At 46.8% G+C, this 16,957-nt stretch overlaps 1 protein-coding gene across 1 annotated transcript in view; it reads left to right on the forward strand.

Annotated features, from left to right (window-relative positions):
- Positions 1-16,957, forward strand: part of PIP5K1A (phosphatidylinositol-4-phosphate 5-kinase type 1 alpha) — a gene marked incomplete at both ends in the record, with an annotated part of 37,984 nt that overhangs the window by 12,974 nt on the left and 8,053 nt on the right. Inside the window, 10 exons of the mRNA XM_084242492.1 lie at positions 6,460-6,491; positions 8,500-8,580; positions 10,990-11,120; positions 11,545-11,662; positions 11,834-11,986; positions 13,566-13,865; positions 14,811-15,016; positions 15,709-15,792; positions 16,413-16,461; positions 16,640-16,724. Of these exons, the coding sequence (XP_084098618.1) occupies positions 6,460-6,491; positions 8,500-8,580; positions 10,990-11,120; positions 11,545-11,662; positions 11,834-11,986; positions 13,566-13,865; positions 14,811-15,016; positions 15,709-15,792; positions 16,413-16,461; positions 16,640-16,724 (1,239 nt within the window). The remainder of the gene's footprint in view (positions 1-6,459; positions 6,492-8,499; positions 8,581-10,989; positions 11,121-11,544; positions 11,663-11,833; positions 11,987-13,565; positions 13,866-14,810; positions 15,017-15,708; positions 15,793-16,412; positions 16,462-16,639; positions 16,725-16,957) is intronic.

Genomic DNA, 16,957 nt, shown 5'->3' on the forward strand with positions numbered 1-16,957 from the left:
TCAGTAAACTGGTCTCCACCCTTGCTCTGTCCCCTTTCTGCTGCACCTCTCATTTCCCCTAACCCTTCTCATCCTGGATATGGGGTTTCATAACTCATGATGACAAGTGCTTATGGAGTATTTACTCTATGTTAAGGATTATACATGGCTTATTTAATTTTTATAGCACCCCTATGAGGTACATGTTGTTACTTCTCCATTTTATAGACGAGGTAACCAAGACCTAGACAAGTTTTAATCAAACCCACATTCCTAGACAAGTTTTAATCAAGCCCACATTCCTGCCCCACTGTGCTGTTATTGGTCCCTTCACTAATCTGACAGTCTGTGTGTGAACTAACTTGACTTAAAACAGATTAGATATTTGTTGTTGAATGTACTGACTGAACCAGCTGTGCTTGCTGGAAGAGAGAATGGTACAGAAGGGGAACTTCCTCCCTGACCTTGATTCTCCTAGAAAAATAACAAATTCTTTCTGAGCTCCTTTATGTGCTCCTAATATTGATCATTTTAGAAAGTTAATGTAGACTTTGCCAGTGAATGGTGACTGAGTCAGCGGATTCCAGGATCCTTAAAACAGTTTGCCCATCAGGAGCTGCCTTTTTGTCCAAGCACATTCAGTAGTCGTAGCCTATGCTTTTAATCAGACCAAGTCATTGTCCTGCACAAATAAAAAAAGAAGATTCTAATCTAAGAATGGAGTTCTTTTTTCTGTTAAAGTTGTTGAGTCTCATTACAAAGACAAAAAGGTACTGTCTACTGCTGGTGAGGGCCTAAGCAGCTATCAGACCGAGAGACTGCTCTTTCAGGTGTCAGACTTGACAGTTTCTCCTCCTCTAGAAATGGGTGGTTCTTAGAAAGATCATCTCACTAGGTAAAAGAAGCGAAAGGTACTGTTTTTCCAGTACCAGAGAGGAATAGGATGTTGTTAATTTAATTGAGGGGAACTAAAGGAGGACTCTGTTGTTTTTCCCCCAAAGATTGATTTATGCATACAGGAGCTAGGGTGCAGGCTAGAAGTGCAGGGGCATGAGAGAGCAGAGTGGGGAGCAGAACAGGCGGATCCACTGAAACACACTGCTGAGGGGAGCAGCGGGCAGACAGGAGGGGTCTGCTGTGCCATGTGGGTAGCTCCCTGGCCGGCCGGGGATCCAACCCATACTACAGTGGCTGGATAGCTTGACAGTGCTGAGACTTAATGCCTTGCACAACCAGGGAGGCCCATCTAACTCTTGTCAGTGAAAATGATGGGGGGGAAAAATGTTCTTCTCCCCTTCATGGGTGGGAGGTTTACCTGAAAGGGAAGAAAATTGTTCTTACTGTCCATTAGCAATTCTGAGTTTTATTTAGTTTTTCAGTGCATCCTAATTTCCTTGGTGCCTTCTTGTCTCACCTAAGTGACCAGGAAATTGAAAACAAAAGATTGTTTAGAAGAAAGAGACCTCAATTGAAGATTAGCAATGTGAATTCCAATTCTGACTCTGTCACTGCCTTTCTTTACTTTTTACTACGTCCCTTAACTTCTGTGTGCTCTTATTTAAAAAAAAAAAATTAGACTAAAATCTCAAGACCTTTTCTGAATGACTTTTTTATAATATAAAAAAATCAGACGTTAGCTTGATAATGAGCAAGTAGCTTTATTTGTGACTGAGAAGCTAAAACGTCAATTTGTTCGATTTAAAAACCATCTTTCATGTTATAATGCAATATTACTTTAATTCAAAAAGGAAAAGAGTAAGTAAAATCAACTTTTGTTAACAGCTTAGATTTCAGCCAGACTGAGCCTTGGGCAGGATAAAAAAAAAAAAGTCCCCAAAGTGAGTACACCCTTGCTCCTCTGGGCTGTTTACATTCTCTTTCTGCAGAAGGACTAGGGGTCAAAATCGTCACCATTGGCTCTATTGTTTATTGACTCACTAAAAACTAAAGTTATCTTAGCCATTTTTCTGATGCAGCCTTTTTGTCATGGCCTTCCTTTTTCTGCTTCCAGTATAGCAGCATTAGCACGTTGGTTAGAATACTTCTCAGCCCAGGGCCTGTTACTAAGTAGGTGTTCCATAGTCATGAAGGACACAAACTCTGTGGACTTGAATTGGGAAGTTAGTATAATAGGAAAAGAATTTCACTGTTAGAACTTCATCTTTGCTGCCTACTTTTAACAGAAAATCTCTAAGAAAGAAACCAGCTCAGATGCAGAAGCTTGATTATCCAGATTTGTTATCTTTTTCTCTTGTGTTATCTTTTTTTCTTGTATTTATAAAAATAAATATTTTCAAACATACACAAAATAGAAGGGTACAATGAACCTTTCTGTGCCCATCAGCTAGCTTCCGTAGCAGCAGTCTGCCAGTCTGGCTGCATTCTTCTCCATTGCCCCACCTCTATCGCATGGAATGTTTTAAAGCAGATAGTCTCCATATGATTTTACCCATCAATACTTTAGAATGTATTTCTATAGGTAAGGATGCTTTTTTTGTGGTGGCGGGTGAGGGGTGGGGAGGTTGGGGGAGTTGTTATAAAACCATAGTAGCTTGTCGCATATGCAGAATTAACGATAGTTAATTTCTCTTTTTGAGATTTCTGTCCAAGAAATCTTTTTAGGTTTTTTTTTTTTTTTTCCTAATCAGCATCCAAGTAAGTTTTACACATTGTCTTAGGTTTTCATGTCTCATACGTCTTCTATTAGAACAGTTCCCGCCCTCGTGTAGTTTTGAAGGCCTAATGAGATGTGTTTATAAGCTTTTAAAGCGCTATACAAATATAAATCGGTGAGTGGAGATGAATAATCTGGCTACCATTGCATTGGCATCTCAGTTTAGTCAACATTTAGGGGAAGTTGGGGAATGTGGATATGCCCATTGGTGGAGTAGCAAGCAGAAGTGTGAGTGCCTCCAGGTTAGGAGCAAACAGCTGGGCATAGTGCTTGTGGTGTCCTTCCTGCCATGACAATACGTGATCCGTAGGCAGCCATTGGATAAATGAATGGGGAGGTGGGAGAAGCAGAAATAGTTGAGTATCAGAGTCGTGCTGAGATGTGTTACAGTTGAGTCACTGAGAGGAAGCTGGCCCTAGCCGGCTGCAGCGTTACACTCGACCTGCCAGCCTGTGCCCACCTGCCCTCGTAGCCAGTGTCGTGTTTCCTGGTGTGGACGGATGATGATGTAGCGTTTTCATAGTAATCCCTGAGAGTTTTGGCTTATGGGTCCTCACATCCTCAGGAGAATGGTTTTTCTGAGGAAGAGTAAATTTTAAACTGTCCTGTAGTCAGTTTCCCCACATACAGAAAGCAGCAATATAGCTGGATTATGGATGTGGATTATAAAATGATGATAAATACCTGTTAGAGATTATTTTTCACAGAGATACTAGAAAACAATATTCTAGTTTACCCATAGGGATAAATCCATTTCCCGTAAGCTTTTGCTGGCTGGCATTACCATATAGCAATGCCATTACCATATAGTATGCCTTGCTGAGTTGGTCTTTTTCTTTCTATCCTCTAAAACAACACACACACACACACACACACACACACACACACACACACACACACACACACACACACACACACCCCCACCCACCCACCCATAGAAGAGAAAACTGATTATCAGGTGAAAATGTGTGTTGTATGTACTGTTGGTGGCTCTTCAGTCTCATGGACTTACCAGACCTGGTTCCCTGTGTTGTCTCTGTTCTTTCTTGGGTTTCTGGACCAGACAAGGCAGCGTTGATACAATTTTCTAGGCATTTTTCTTTTCTCTTCCATTCTTTGCTAGGTTGACTCTGATCTGTGCCCAAGGCCAAAACTTCAAGCATGGGAGAAGGTAAACCTTAGGCCCGATTCTCCTCCCTTTATTACTTGGTCCGATTATTATTATTTAGACCCCAGTATCTTTCTGCTGCAGCAGTAGAATTTTTGGGATTAATCCCAGTTTTGCAGTTGCTGAGCTATGCAATTGGCACCAAAATTCCACTGAGCAAAGTCCTCCCACCCCCATTCTGGGTACTTCGCAAGAGTGTACAGCCCTAAAGCCACATGTTTGAATGATAAAAATAGGAAAGGCAGCAAAGTAGAACTTCTTAGGAAGAAAGCCCCAAGTCTACTCTGCTTTGAAATCACTTAACTGCTTTTTCCCTTCCATTGTTTGTCCCATGACTCCTTGCATACAGCGGTTACCCTCTAGGTGATACCACCACTCGGTGAGTGGATGTTGGCTCTTGGTTGTGCCAGTTGCTCTGCAAACCCCTTCTTCTATAAGGGAATAGGCCAAGAACTGACTAAGGAGTTCAGAATCAGTGTCTTTACTGAAATCATGCCGATTTCCTTGATGAGAGTCTGACTGTGGCTGAGTGTCTGCCCTGCAAGTTGGTATATTGTGGGTTGGGGTGGCTCAAGGGCTTGGGTGAGCCCAGTACTTTGAAATGCTAATTAGAATTTCATAAAGGTCTCGGTAATAGAACATTAAACCTTGTGGGTCCAGCTTTGCTCTTGCACTAGAAATCACATGCAGTGCTCACCTGGTGCTCACACACTGAAATCAGAATGAGACATAGATTAGCATGACCCCTATGCAAGGTGACATGCTGATTCCTGAAATAGTCCATATTTTAAAAAAAAAGCCACACGGAGCAGCATATTTGTATAGCACTTTAGAGTCCATAAAGTATTTTGATTTAGCTTATCTCACATCTCATCTTTACTTACACCTTAAAATAAAGGTTTTGTTTTTGTTAAATAGAGAGAACAGTTTTCCTCATGGGCAAGGGATTTGAACCCGGGTCTTCTGATTTTTAAATAGCATGGCATGTTCACTCTCAGCTAAGGGGTTGTAGGATTTAAGGGGCTTGACTGTCTCCGTTGGTGGACACCTTAAATTTTGCAGTAAGTCTGTAGCAGTTTTCATCATAGATCTGAGTCTGTTCTTGGAAGCTTCATCTGCGGGGTCCATCCCTAAATCACTGAGTCTTTCTCCCATCTGAAGTCAACCTGACTAACCGTGAGGCATCTACACCTGTAAAGGTGTCACTTACTGGGCCCTGCTGGAGACCATATATCTGATGGGACAACTCAAGAGTTAACAGTGAAAATTGTGTGGTTTTCCAGTGTTCTGAGTCACATATGCACTGTATCTTCCCAATAGCTAGGTGACATTTCTCTTGCTTCCTTTATTGGGAAGAGAATAAAAACCATCTGTTCCCCATTTTTGCCATGCTGACTCACTATGGGGAAGGCACTTTTGCTGCTCTGCTATTGGTATCAAAACACAGTCTCTCCTCTGAGCCCAACTAGATTCTGAATTCTCAGGCACCTTGATCATTGTCTTAAACAACCATCATGAGAACATTACTCGATTGCCCTTCATCCCATGTGTCTCTGTTCCTTCGTCGTCATTATTAATCCTTACACGTGTACAGGACCTGGGGTCTTCTTACTCAGATGGTAACTTAGCTTATTGAAGATCCATCCACTTGGCGTCCTCTTTTTAATTTCTTTTAATATGGCTAATCTTTATCCCCCTTGAATTCTTTAGAACTAAATCCAAGTGATTCACCAATAGTCTTTGAAGGTAAAGGCCAACATTCTCCAATATGAAGGGAGGAAGGTCTGTCTGTCTCCCTGACTGTGTGTCCGATGTAATCATAGGTGAAAATGATGGGGATGCAAACCCTTAAGAATTCATTGGATCTTTCAGAGTAGATTTCCTGTAGATGGACTAAAGAGTGAGTCACTTGCTAAACACACCTATTCTTGAAATCATTCTTAAATTTTGGATAAAAGGCATACGTGATACTTGTGAGATTTAACCACACACTTGTCTTACATCTGTACCGATTAAATAGTAAGCGGACAGCTCAGGCAGGGTGCCCACGAGGATGCAGCAGAAACCAGGCGAGGACGTGGAGAACCCAGAACAGCTCCCCTGCACTGAATGCTTTTGCAGTATTTCCATACAGTATTTTCTCATCCTCAGCCTTCTCGTTAACTTTTGACTTTTTTCCTGAAATGAATAATAGAGGGAGAGTGGAGCACCGTAGATGTGCCCTGCAAGTTCTATACTTGTAGGTGTAAGAGAGACATTATCCATTCAGCCCAGATACCAGTGAGTCGTGGGTGTCTCTCGGGGCCTCCCTCTCACCCATGGCACCAGCTGAGGCCCTCTGGCTCTGCTAGTTAAGTGTTTCCAGGGCAGACTGACTTCTCAGAGAGCATACAAGGGCTTGAGGAAGAAAAGGAACGACAACAGGAGTGGACTTTACATCAGGACTCTGTCTGGAGGAGGAGGGCGAGGGCACACTTAAAATTCCTATTAGAAAGACTCTGTTCTCCCTGAGCAAGAGACAGGAGCCTGTTGTCAGGTTTGATTTGACTTAAACCCTGATTACTTCAGGGTGTAATATCCTTGGTAGAGGCAGTGTGTGTACATACTAAAGATTCTGTCTTGTTTATTTTTTTAACAGCATCTGGAATCAAAAAACCCATGACATCTGAGGTAAGTTTCATATTGATGTAGTAGTTAAAACAACTCATTCTGGCATAGAAGGTTGTGGGTTTATAACAAAACAAATTTGGAAGCTAGACAGGGTTCTTACATTTCTTTGGTAGAAATTAATACAACTCTACTTTTGTTGCATTTCACTATGGTATCAATAGCTCACAGGAATTGAGCATTTTTAATGTACCAAAGTGTAAATAATATACTTAATGTCATTTATATATATCGTTACCCAATTCTGCAGACAACCTCTGTATGGAAAGTACTGGTGTTGTGCATGTTTTCTGTTGTTTTACAGTTGAAGAAAGTGAGGATTGGCAGTTCTGTAATTTCCCCAAGATCGGGCAGTTAATAAGACTGAGATTGGACGCTGGCCCCATTCTTGTCTGTTACTGCTTCCTGGTTGGACAGCTTTAGCCAATACGAGTGCTGCTCTCGACCATACAGAAGTCATTCAGTTCCTGTTTATCTTTTCTGTGCAGAGTATCTTCCATTTGCTTGACTTTCTTCCCATGGGGAATTTCTCCTGTTAACCTCTTACCTCTCTCCTGGGTTTGGTGACAGGGGCCTCATAAAATGGACCCTCTTGGCCTGGGATTTTTAGGCTTTTATCTCAAAACAAATCTCAGATGTGTTAGGTTATATACTAAAGGTTGTCTGGCACTGAGGGCCTCAGCAAGAAGAGGGGAACTTAATATCAGGCCCGCGGATCACGGCGTCTGTTTCCACTGAATCCTTGCCTTCTGGCTAGTGACTGAGTGCCGAGGCGGGGAAGAGCGCCTTCACGGCTGTGGGCTGCTGTCACGGCTGTGGCGTCTGGAATAGCCTTCCACACTCAGCTCTGCTGGTTTCATGCCTGCCTGCCTTCAGGGCTGCTGTGTGGGTGGAAAGCAAAGCCGTAATCATGGTCTCAGGAATCTCTTTAAGACACCAGGGCCCCATTTCTGTGAGGAGTCATCCTGTTGCCTCAGCCTGTTAATTCCTAGACTTGTATTACTTGAATTTGCCAAAAGTTAGATAATTTTTCTTCCTTCCTTCCTTCCTTCCTTCCTTCCTTCCTTCCTTCCTTCCTTCCTTCCTTCCTTCCTTCCTTCCTTCCTTCCTTCCTTCCTTCCTTCCTTCCTTCCTTCCTTCCTTCCTTCCTTCCTTCCTTCCTTCCTTCCTTCCTCCTTCCTCCCTCCCTCCCTCCCTCCCTCCCTCCCTCCCTCCCTCCCTCCCTCCCTCCCTCCCTTTCTTTCCTTCCCTTTCTTTCCTTCCCTTTCTTTCCTTCTCTTTCTTTCTTTCTTGATTTAATTTTTATTTATACAATAGCTGGGGTACAGGCCAGAGGCACAGGAGGGTGAGAGGATTCACCAGAGACAGAGCGGGGAGCAGAACAGGCAGACAGACCGAAATACACTGCTGAGGGGAGCAGCGGGCGAGACAGGGGAGGTCTGCCATGCCAATCTCCCTGGCTGGCCGGGAATCAAACCTGCATTGCAGAGGCTGTGGACAGCTTCACAGCGCTGCGCTCCAGCCGCTGCACCACCGGGGAGGCCCCCTAAAGCTAGATAATTTCTGCTGTTGAATTCACTCTGAGCAAATAATGTTCAGGTTGGGCTGAAGATTACAGGGGTAGAAATTTCTGAAAAATTTGTTTTGAGATAAAAGCTTAATGAAAAAGCTAACAAAGAGAAAGAATCTGTAGAATTCTATATAACATGTCTTGCTTTTGTGAATTTAGGTTTTTCCCTTTTTTCTGGTGTTATTTCCTATTTGTCTTCTATGTCATCTTTCTGAAGATCACAGGTGAAATATGTGTCCTGGGAGTTTTCTTCTCTGTTCTTTGTAGTTAACCAGTTAATTCACTGGGGGGCAACTCTGGGCCCGTGTGTGCTCACCTATAGGGCCCATCTTCTGAAGATTTTAGACAATGTCCTTATCTAACATGTGTTTTGTTTTGATAAACCACCAGGGTGGTGGTTTGCTGGGGCTCATATACTAATTGCAACTCTTCTTTTCCTAGGTGTCCTATACCTCTGGCATGCCCATCAAGAAAATAGGCCACCGAGGTGTTGATTCCTCAGGAGAGACAACATATAAAAAGGTGTGTCTGGGCAGAACCCTTTCATTTACTCGGGAAGGGATAGTTCTGCCTCCTTGATGTTATCTCCACCTTATGTCTCATCTCTTGCAATCGTAAACCTTCTCACAATATTTGTCATACAACTCGGATTTTAGGGTGTACTTCACAAGGGGTGAATTGTCTCGTGTGTGTGTGTGTTTTTCTCTATTAGGCATGAACATGTAACAAGTCCCCAAGTCATTCTTACCTTGTGTCAGCAGCCATGTCTCCTAAATGTCTGTCTGTCCTGTGGCACTGGATGTGTGTAAAGGCGAGATAGCCTGTTGTGATACAGGAGAGACTGCAGGCTGAGTGTTTTCTTTCTCTCTTGTGTGCAGTTTGTTACTTTTTAAATGGCAGTTTCAGCTGGTGAATAGGACCTAGAAGACTTGCACTTTGAGCTTTAGATATCACATGTATTGGAAAGATAACAGGAATAGTCAAGAAGATAGTAATAGGCAAAAACTGAATGGCTGAAGGGAGAACGGGAGAGAGGCCTTCTGGGGTGAATCCCACTTCTTTAGTTCTGGGCTGATTCGGAAATGCTTAGGCGTCCCAAGAGGCAGTGTTCAGCCTCCCATGCAGCACCTGTGCCTCATCTGATGTAGGACGAGAACATTTGTTAGAGTTCTCTTTCTGGCCCATGTAAATTTTGCTTGTTTTTTCTCTGCCTTTATGGCAGTGTCCCAAGGAATAGATTCATTCTCAAGAAAAAGACTCCCGGGAAGGGGTTCTGAGACCCTTGTCAATTCAAGGGAAATTTTTGAGTTCTTATGTGTTTTTTTTTTTTTTTTAAAGATTTATTTATTTATTTATTTATTTATTTTTATTGCTTGATTGATTTATACATACATGCATACAAGCACTGGGTACAGTCAGAAGCGCGGGAGGGCGAGAGAATTCACCAGAGCCAGAGCGGGGAGCAGAACAGGCAGAAGGACCGAAGTACACTGCTGAGGGGAGCAGCGGGCGGCGCGCCATGTGGGACCCTCCTCTGGTGGCCGGGGAGCAGCCGGGGATCGAACCGGCACTGCAGAGGCTGCAGGCAGCTTCGCAACCCAGCGCTCAACCGCTGCGCCACCGGGGAGGCCCTGAGTTCTTATGTGTTAATGAGCATTGAGCCACTACTCTAATTGGAGGGGCAAGCATTTTAAAAAACTAGCTACAATTTTAATTCCAATAAGGACTAGGAACAAATACTCGGAGAGTTGGGATAAGGGAAATCTTTCAAAACAGACTGTCCAGTAGAACTTTTTTACAGGAATTGAAATGCGCTTTTGTATCATCCAGTATGGTGGCCACCAGTCATACTTGATGTGCATGCTGTGGAGTGCATGCCAGTAAGACTGACAAACTGAGTTAAATTCAGTTTAATTTTAATTAACTTGGGCCTCCCCGGTGGTGCAAGGGTTAAGTCTCAGCACTATGAAGCTGTCAGCAGCCACTGCAGCACAAGTTGGATCCCTAACCAAGGAGCTACCCACATGGCTCAGACCTCTCCTGTCTCACCTACTTACTGCTCCTCTTAGCAGAGTATTTCAGTAGATCCGCCTGTTCTGCTCCCCACTCTGGTGAATCCTCTCACCCCGCACACCTCTGGCCTGTACCCCAGTTATTGTATGCATAAATAAATCTTTTAAAATAATAATTTTAATTTAAACAGCCACATGTGGCTAATGTCTACTGTATGGGACAGCACGGCTCTAGATGATATTTTCACATGGAGTTAGAATCCTGGGTTGTAAGAGTGGGGGTGGGGGTAATTAGTGTTTTGACCATAGTATTATTTAAAATCCAAATACTTTCTCAGAATTAATTTGACTCTTCAGTTCGGAACTCCGGCCCTGACTCCACCCCGTTGTCCCTGGGATACCCAGTCGGATCTGCCTGAGAGGACTGAAACTTCTGTCACACTGTAGTCAGTCAAAGCACCCCTTGATTCTCTTTCCCTTTTGTATCAGATGAATAAAATGTTTAGAGGCCCACACTCCTCTCTTCCCCCCCCCATACTCTTAGTGGGGGCCTTTGGAGGGAAGTGAGCACTAAGACTCTTCTCCTGGTGTGTCTTCCAGTACAGATAGATGGGGGCACCGTGCCTGCTGGGGCTGCCTCAGCGAGCCCCACTCTATATCTTCACTCACTGGCAGGCTGTGCCAGATGTCACTGCCATCTCGAGCAGGGGTGGAGAGCCGGCCGCCTGACCTGGTCTGAGGCTGGGATGGTGTTTGCTTTCCTAAAGTATGTCTCCTCCCGACTGCATTCCTGAGTTTTCATTGCTGTGGTCAGGTTTTATGTGTGTTGTCGCGTTTGTTTGTTTTCTGTTTGTTTTTTCCTTTGCTTGGATTGTTTTATTTAGTACTTGAAATTTAACTCGTTTCTCTTGTTTGTCAGACAACCTCATCCGCCTTGAAAGGTGCCATCCAGTTAGGCATTACTCATACTGTGGGGAGCCTGAGTACGAAACCAGAACGGGATGTCCTCATGCAAGATTTCTATGTGGTGGAGAGTATCTTCTTCCCCAGGTACAGAGGTTAATTTCCAGGGGAATATGCTGGAAAATGTGACACTTTTTTGTATCAACCTCAGCGCAGCTTTAGGGTCTAATTTGGGCTTATGTCCTGATGGTGTGGGATTGGAGGTCTTCATCAGGGTGATGTGGGAATAGAGAAATTGGGGAGCAGCTGCTCTCTGTGCTGCTTCCGTGAGCCTCTGGCCTGTGGCGTGTGTGCAGAAACACAGTTCAGGCCTTGAGGAGGAGGCAGCGTGATTCCCTGTGTTCTTGTCTTAATCCCATATTACGCATTTGTCCCACTAACAGACTGACTCATCTAATCCCTCTGATTATGTCGGGAGGGAGGTACTGGCCTGCCTCTGGGTGACTACGCGTCTTCCCAGGGTGGATGTCAAGGATTGGTGAGTTATGGCTTCTTCTGTTCAACCCCACAGTGAAGGGAGCAACCTCACCCCTGCTCATCACTACAATGACTTCCGGTTCAAGACTTACGCCCCTGTGGCCTTCCGCTACTTTCGGGAGTTATTCGGTATCCGGCCTGATGATTACTTGGTAAGCTTTCGGGTCTCAGGCCCCTGGGATGCCAGTGTCAGAGGCAGCTCCCAAGGAGCACTACGCCCGTCTTGCTCTGCCTGTCCCTGAGGACAGAATGGCACGTGCAGTTGATCCCTGTGTGGGCGGACCCTGGTCTCTGAACCTCTGTCCTCTTCTCTCCGGGCCCAGTACTCCCTCTGCAGCGAGCCGCTGATTGAACTCTGCAACTCAGGCGCCAGCGGGTCCCTCTTCTATGTGTCCAGTGATGACGAGTTCATCATCAAAACGGTCCAGCATAAAGAGGCGGAGTTTCTGCAGAAGCTGCTTCCAGGATACTACATGGTGAGGAGGAGATGACCGCTGAGCACTGGTGTTACTGCTCCACTCCTGGACAGGTCTTCGTGGGGTGGACGGCACCGCACGTCTGTGGAAGAACTCAGTCCACTTTCATGCTTCATACTTCTCTCCCTCTCTGTCTTTTGCTGTCTGTGGCCACAAGGAGTTCTTTTTTTTTTTTTTTAATTAAAGATTTATTTTTATTTATGCATACAAGAAAGAGGGTACAGGCCAGAGGTGTAGGGGGATAAAAGGATTTTCCAGAGAGAGAGTGGGGGGCAGAACAGGCAGATCTACTGAAATACAGTACTGAGGGGAGCAGAAGGGAGATAGGAGTGGTTGGCTACGCCATGTGGATAGCTCCCTGGCCGGAATCGAATTCATGTTGCAGTGGCTGGTGGTAGCTTGATAGCGCTGAGACTAAACCCCTGTGCTACTAGGGAGGTCCCCACAAGGAGTTCTTTATCAGTCCTGTTTCAGTTATTTGGCTTACTCAAAGGCAAGATTCAGTGATGATTTTATCTTCTGTTCTTAGTCTACCTTCTAGATTGAGATGTCGAGTGAGGTTGGTTACTTACCTTGATTGTACTCTGTTTTTGTTTTTTTTTTTTTTAAAGATTTATTTATTTGTTTGTTTGTTTATACAAGCACTGGGTACAGTCAGAAGCGCGGGAGGGTGAGAGAATTCACCAGAGCCAGAGCGGGGAGCAGAGCAGGCAGAAGGCCCGAAGTACACTGCTGAGGGGAGCAGCGGGCGGCAGGAGAGGTCTGCGCGCCATGTGGGACCCTCCTCTGGTGGCCGGGGAGCAGCCGGGGATCGAACCGGCGCTGCAGAGGCTGCGGGCAGCTTCGCAACCCAGCGCTCAACCGCTGCGCCACCGGGGAGGCCCATTTGTACTCAGCTTAAGCTTACTCTGCTTGATTGCTCCTGCAGGCTCTGGAGAAATTAAAGAACTCCTCTTTACTTCCCATCATATCCCCCAAGAGTGTACTATACCAAGGACTTAAGGTTAAAATGTCTCAAACATCTGTGAGGGAATAAATCCAACATAAGTTTACTCTTCAGACTGAGTGGATATTGAAGACCCTACGGTGGAGGGTCTGTGACTCAGCTGGTAGTGATCCATCCTTTACTCAGTTGCATTGGAAATTTTTGAACAAATAAGGTGTGGGCTTAAGGACAGACAGATTGTAACTGAATCCCAAAGGAAGCTGGGTGACAGCTTTTTTTTTTTTTTTTAAGATTTATTTTTTTATGCAAGCACTGGGTACAGTCAGAAGCGCGGGAGGGTGAGAAAATGCACCAGAGCCAGAGCGGGGAGCAGAGCAGGCAGAAGGACCGAAGGACACTGCTGAGGGGAGCAGCGGGCAGCAGGAGAGGTCTGTGCGCCCTGTGGGACCCTCCTCCGGTGGCCGGGGAGCAGCCGGGGATCGAACCGGTGCTGCAGAGGCCGGGGGCAGCCTCACAACCCAGCGCTCAACCGCTGCGCCACCGGGGAGGCCCTGGGTGACAGCTTTTGCCCATGAGTTTCACTAAAAATTGGCTAACTTGCTCTTCTGCCTCCTCTTACTGCTGTGCCTTCAGAACCTCAACCAGAATCCTCGGACATTGCTGCCTAAATTCTACGGCCTGTACTGTGTGCAGGCAGGTGGTAAGAACATTCGAATTGTGGTGATGAACAATCTCTTACCACGGTCGGTCAAGATGCATATCAAATACGACCTCAAGGGCTCAACCTACAAAAGGCGGGCTTCCCAGAAGGAGCGAGAAAAACCTCTCCCCACGCTGAAAGACCTGGACTTCTTACAAGACATCCCCGATGGCCTCTTTTTGGATTCCGACATGTATAATGCTCTCTGTAAGACCCTGCAGCGCGACTGCCTGGTGAGTTGTCATACTTGCTTCTGTCCAGAAACTGAAAGGCGTGGAAACAGCTTGGTGGTTCTTAGGCGTCACAGCTGTGGGAGATGGGACTCTGTTCCTTCGCTCCCTGCGTCCCCCAGTAGGAGGCAGATTCTCATTCAGAGTAACTCCCAGGCTGCGGCACCCCTGCTTCTCCTCCACCAGCCTGTGCTTTGTCCCCAGCCCCCCTGGGCCACACGGTCGCTCATCGTCCTTATTCTCACGCCTGCACTGTCATTCCTCACACCTGTGGTCTGCCTGCCAGACCCGAACTTACAGCTCGCAAGCTGTGCGCCACTGAAGACACCACAGCTGCGAGTGCCGGCCTCTGCTCATTTCGGACCCAGCTCCCCGGGCCTGAGTGTCGCTCATCAACCCGTTTGCTTTCCTCCCAGCTCTTCTAGCCCCAGCCCCTGGCGTGCCTCCCACACACGCCTCAGCGCTCTCTGCTCCCTCTGTCCTGCCCCGTCACCACTTTCTAGAGTGTCTGCACTTCACCGACTCTCCCCTGGGAAGACACCGTGCCGGTGGCGGTAGGGATTTGGCAAGCACTGACCTGAGCTGAAGCCGGTCATGTAAGATCTAAGATCTGCAACAGATCTGTCACGAGACATGCTTGGTACAGATGCGCCTTGCTGCTTGCTTTTCACGGGGTGGGGCGAGGGAGAAACAAAGGGGCTAATAGGCTAGGCGGTAACCTAACTTTTTTATATACTCAGATGAAAGAAAGTTGAGGGATATAAATGGAGAATAATCAGAGGAGGGTAACTGCCTTCTCTGAGGAGGAGCAGCAAAGGCTAATCCTGGGTTAGCTAGCCCTGGAGGTGTACCATCAAGAATAATTAGAGCGAATCAGGACAGCTGTGAGAGCCTGAAAAAAAATCCTCATACCTCGCAGTACTCAGAGCGTGATTTTCCTTCCCGTAGGTGTTACAGAGCTTCAAGATAATGGACTACAGCCTCTTGATGTCAATCCATAACATAGATCACGCCCAGCGAGAACCCTTGGGCAGCGAAGCACAGTGCCCAGTTGACCTGCGCAGACCCGCCCCGCAAAAGGCTCTTTACTCCACAGCTATGGAGTCGATCCAGGGCGAGGCTCGACGCGGGGGCACCATGGAGACTGATGACCAGTGAGTGGACACGGGCGCTGGGAACGTGACAGTAGGCTCAAAACTTGATTTTTGAGGAAGGGACCCGGCTTCTGGGAAGGGAGTGACCCTTGAGTTAAGTCAACAGTTAGGTCAACAACTTGAGAGCTTTCTTGGGGAAAATGTCTTAACTTGGGATTTATAGTATATCTGGGAAGGAAAGAGATTCAAAATTAATACTTTTTTTTAAAAAAAAAGTACACCCGGTCTTAGACATGCCTGCAAACCATATCAAACCATCATCAGGAGGAGTCGTGTGTTCTGGGCTTCTCTGTGGTGGGCGTTGGCCTTGGGTCGCAATGGTGTCGAGGTGCAGTGACCAGTGACTGCGTGTGGTCAGTGTAGTGCCACAGAGGTCTTCTCGGTGGTGTCACTCACCATTAACATGACTCTTGAGACTCAGATGTTAACATAATGAAAGTACTGAGGACGTTTTGAGTTAATTGGAGTATTCCCCCAATGAACTGCTCAGTAGGAGAGCTCTTAGATTCTCCCGGGTAGGGTAGGCATGGGAGACAAGTGAGGTTTGGAGAGAAGTTTGCTGACACATACTCCATCCTGGCTCTTAGCCTATGGAGGGAGCTGGGTCTCAGCTCCATGTCCTGACTGACCTGCGATGACAGGCACCTGCTGTCATGCAGAGGATTGTCTCACTCTGTCCTTGTCTTTCCCAGCATGGGTGGCATCCCTGCCCGGAACAGTAAAGGAGAAAGACTGCTGCTCTATATCGGCATCATTGACATCCTGCAGTCTTACAGGTGAGGAGCACCTGGCCCCACGTTGGGGGCAGGGTGGATGCAGCTAACTACTTTGACACCAGATTTGCCTGAGGCCAGGGCACGAGTGGCACTGTGGCTGCTTGCCTCTTTGGGTGGTCTGTTTCCTTGACTCTGTCGCCCGGCTTCCATGCCGCACCACCTCTTGGGACACAGCGTGTGCCCCTGCAGAACGCTGAGTCAGCCCCCGGTGACACCGGGGTAGCACACACCATCTGGCTCTTTGTGAAACACCCGCGAGATGAGTCATCCTCCACATAGGGAGCTGGGAACACATTCCCCTTGCGGGGGGGTTGGGGTGTCACAGTGTCAGCGAGGGTTTCAACCTGTGGGACTAAGCAGCGCTGACACGGTGGTGAGGGAGGAACTGGATTGCCCTCGTCCAATGCGGGCGTCATGACCTTACCTAGAAACAGCTTTGTCTCCCACGGTGAGCAGGTGCTACCACGCCTGTTCTGTGGAGACCAGGCGTAACAGTGGAGTGCTTTCCTAGTTTCTTTCAGTGTTGCTGTTACCATTGCCCCTCTAACTTCCTAAAATAGAAAACTGAAGTCATTTATTTTAAGACGGTGTGAGTGCATGATAGACGTCTTTCTTGGCAGGTTTGTCAAGAAGCTGGAGCACTCTTGGAAAGCACTGGTGCACGACGGGGTGAGTGGCAATAACTAGAGATTCTCCTGCCTGCTTCTGACTTGCCTACTTAGTTTCTTCTTTCATCTGTGGGTGCTACCCTTCTGTCAGGGCCTCAACCGAGGGTGGCCTGACCCTTGGCCTAGAGGTTCTCTTGCCGGACCTTCCCTCTGACCACAGCCATTCTCGTGCTTTGCAGGACACTGTGTCGGTGCATCGGCCAGGCTTCTACGCGGAGCGATTCCAGCGCTTCATGTGCAACACGGTGTTCAAGAAGATCCCCCGTAAGTGCTTCTGCCAGATGACCCCTGCTGGCTCGCTGACCCTGAGAGATGGGGCCAGGACACCGCTCAGGGAACTGCTTAAAGTCAGACCTCTCCTGCTCCACTGACCCCCAGTGAGAGCTGCTGCTGCGCCTCGTGTCACTGTCTGACCCAGTCGTGTGCGAGTTGCTGCTCCCCCTGCTCTCCTTTACATGTGTCGTTGAGGCGGGGACACTTCTGGGAAATCGGTGGGA

This window comes from Talpa europaea (assembly GCF_964194135.1).
Source record: "Talpa europaea genome assembly, chromosome: 9".
NCBI classification, from domain to species: Eukaryota; Metazoa; Chordata; class Mammalia; order Eulipotyphla; family Talpidae; genus Talpa; species Talpa europaea.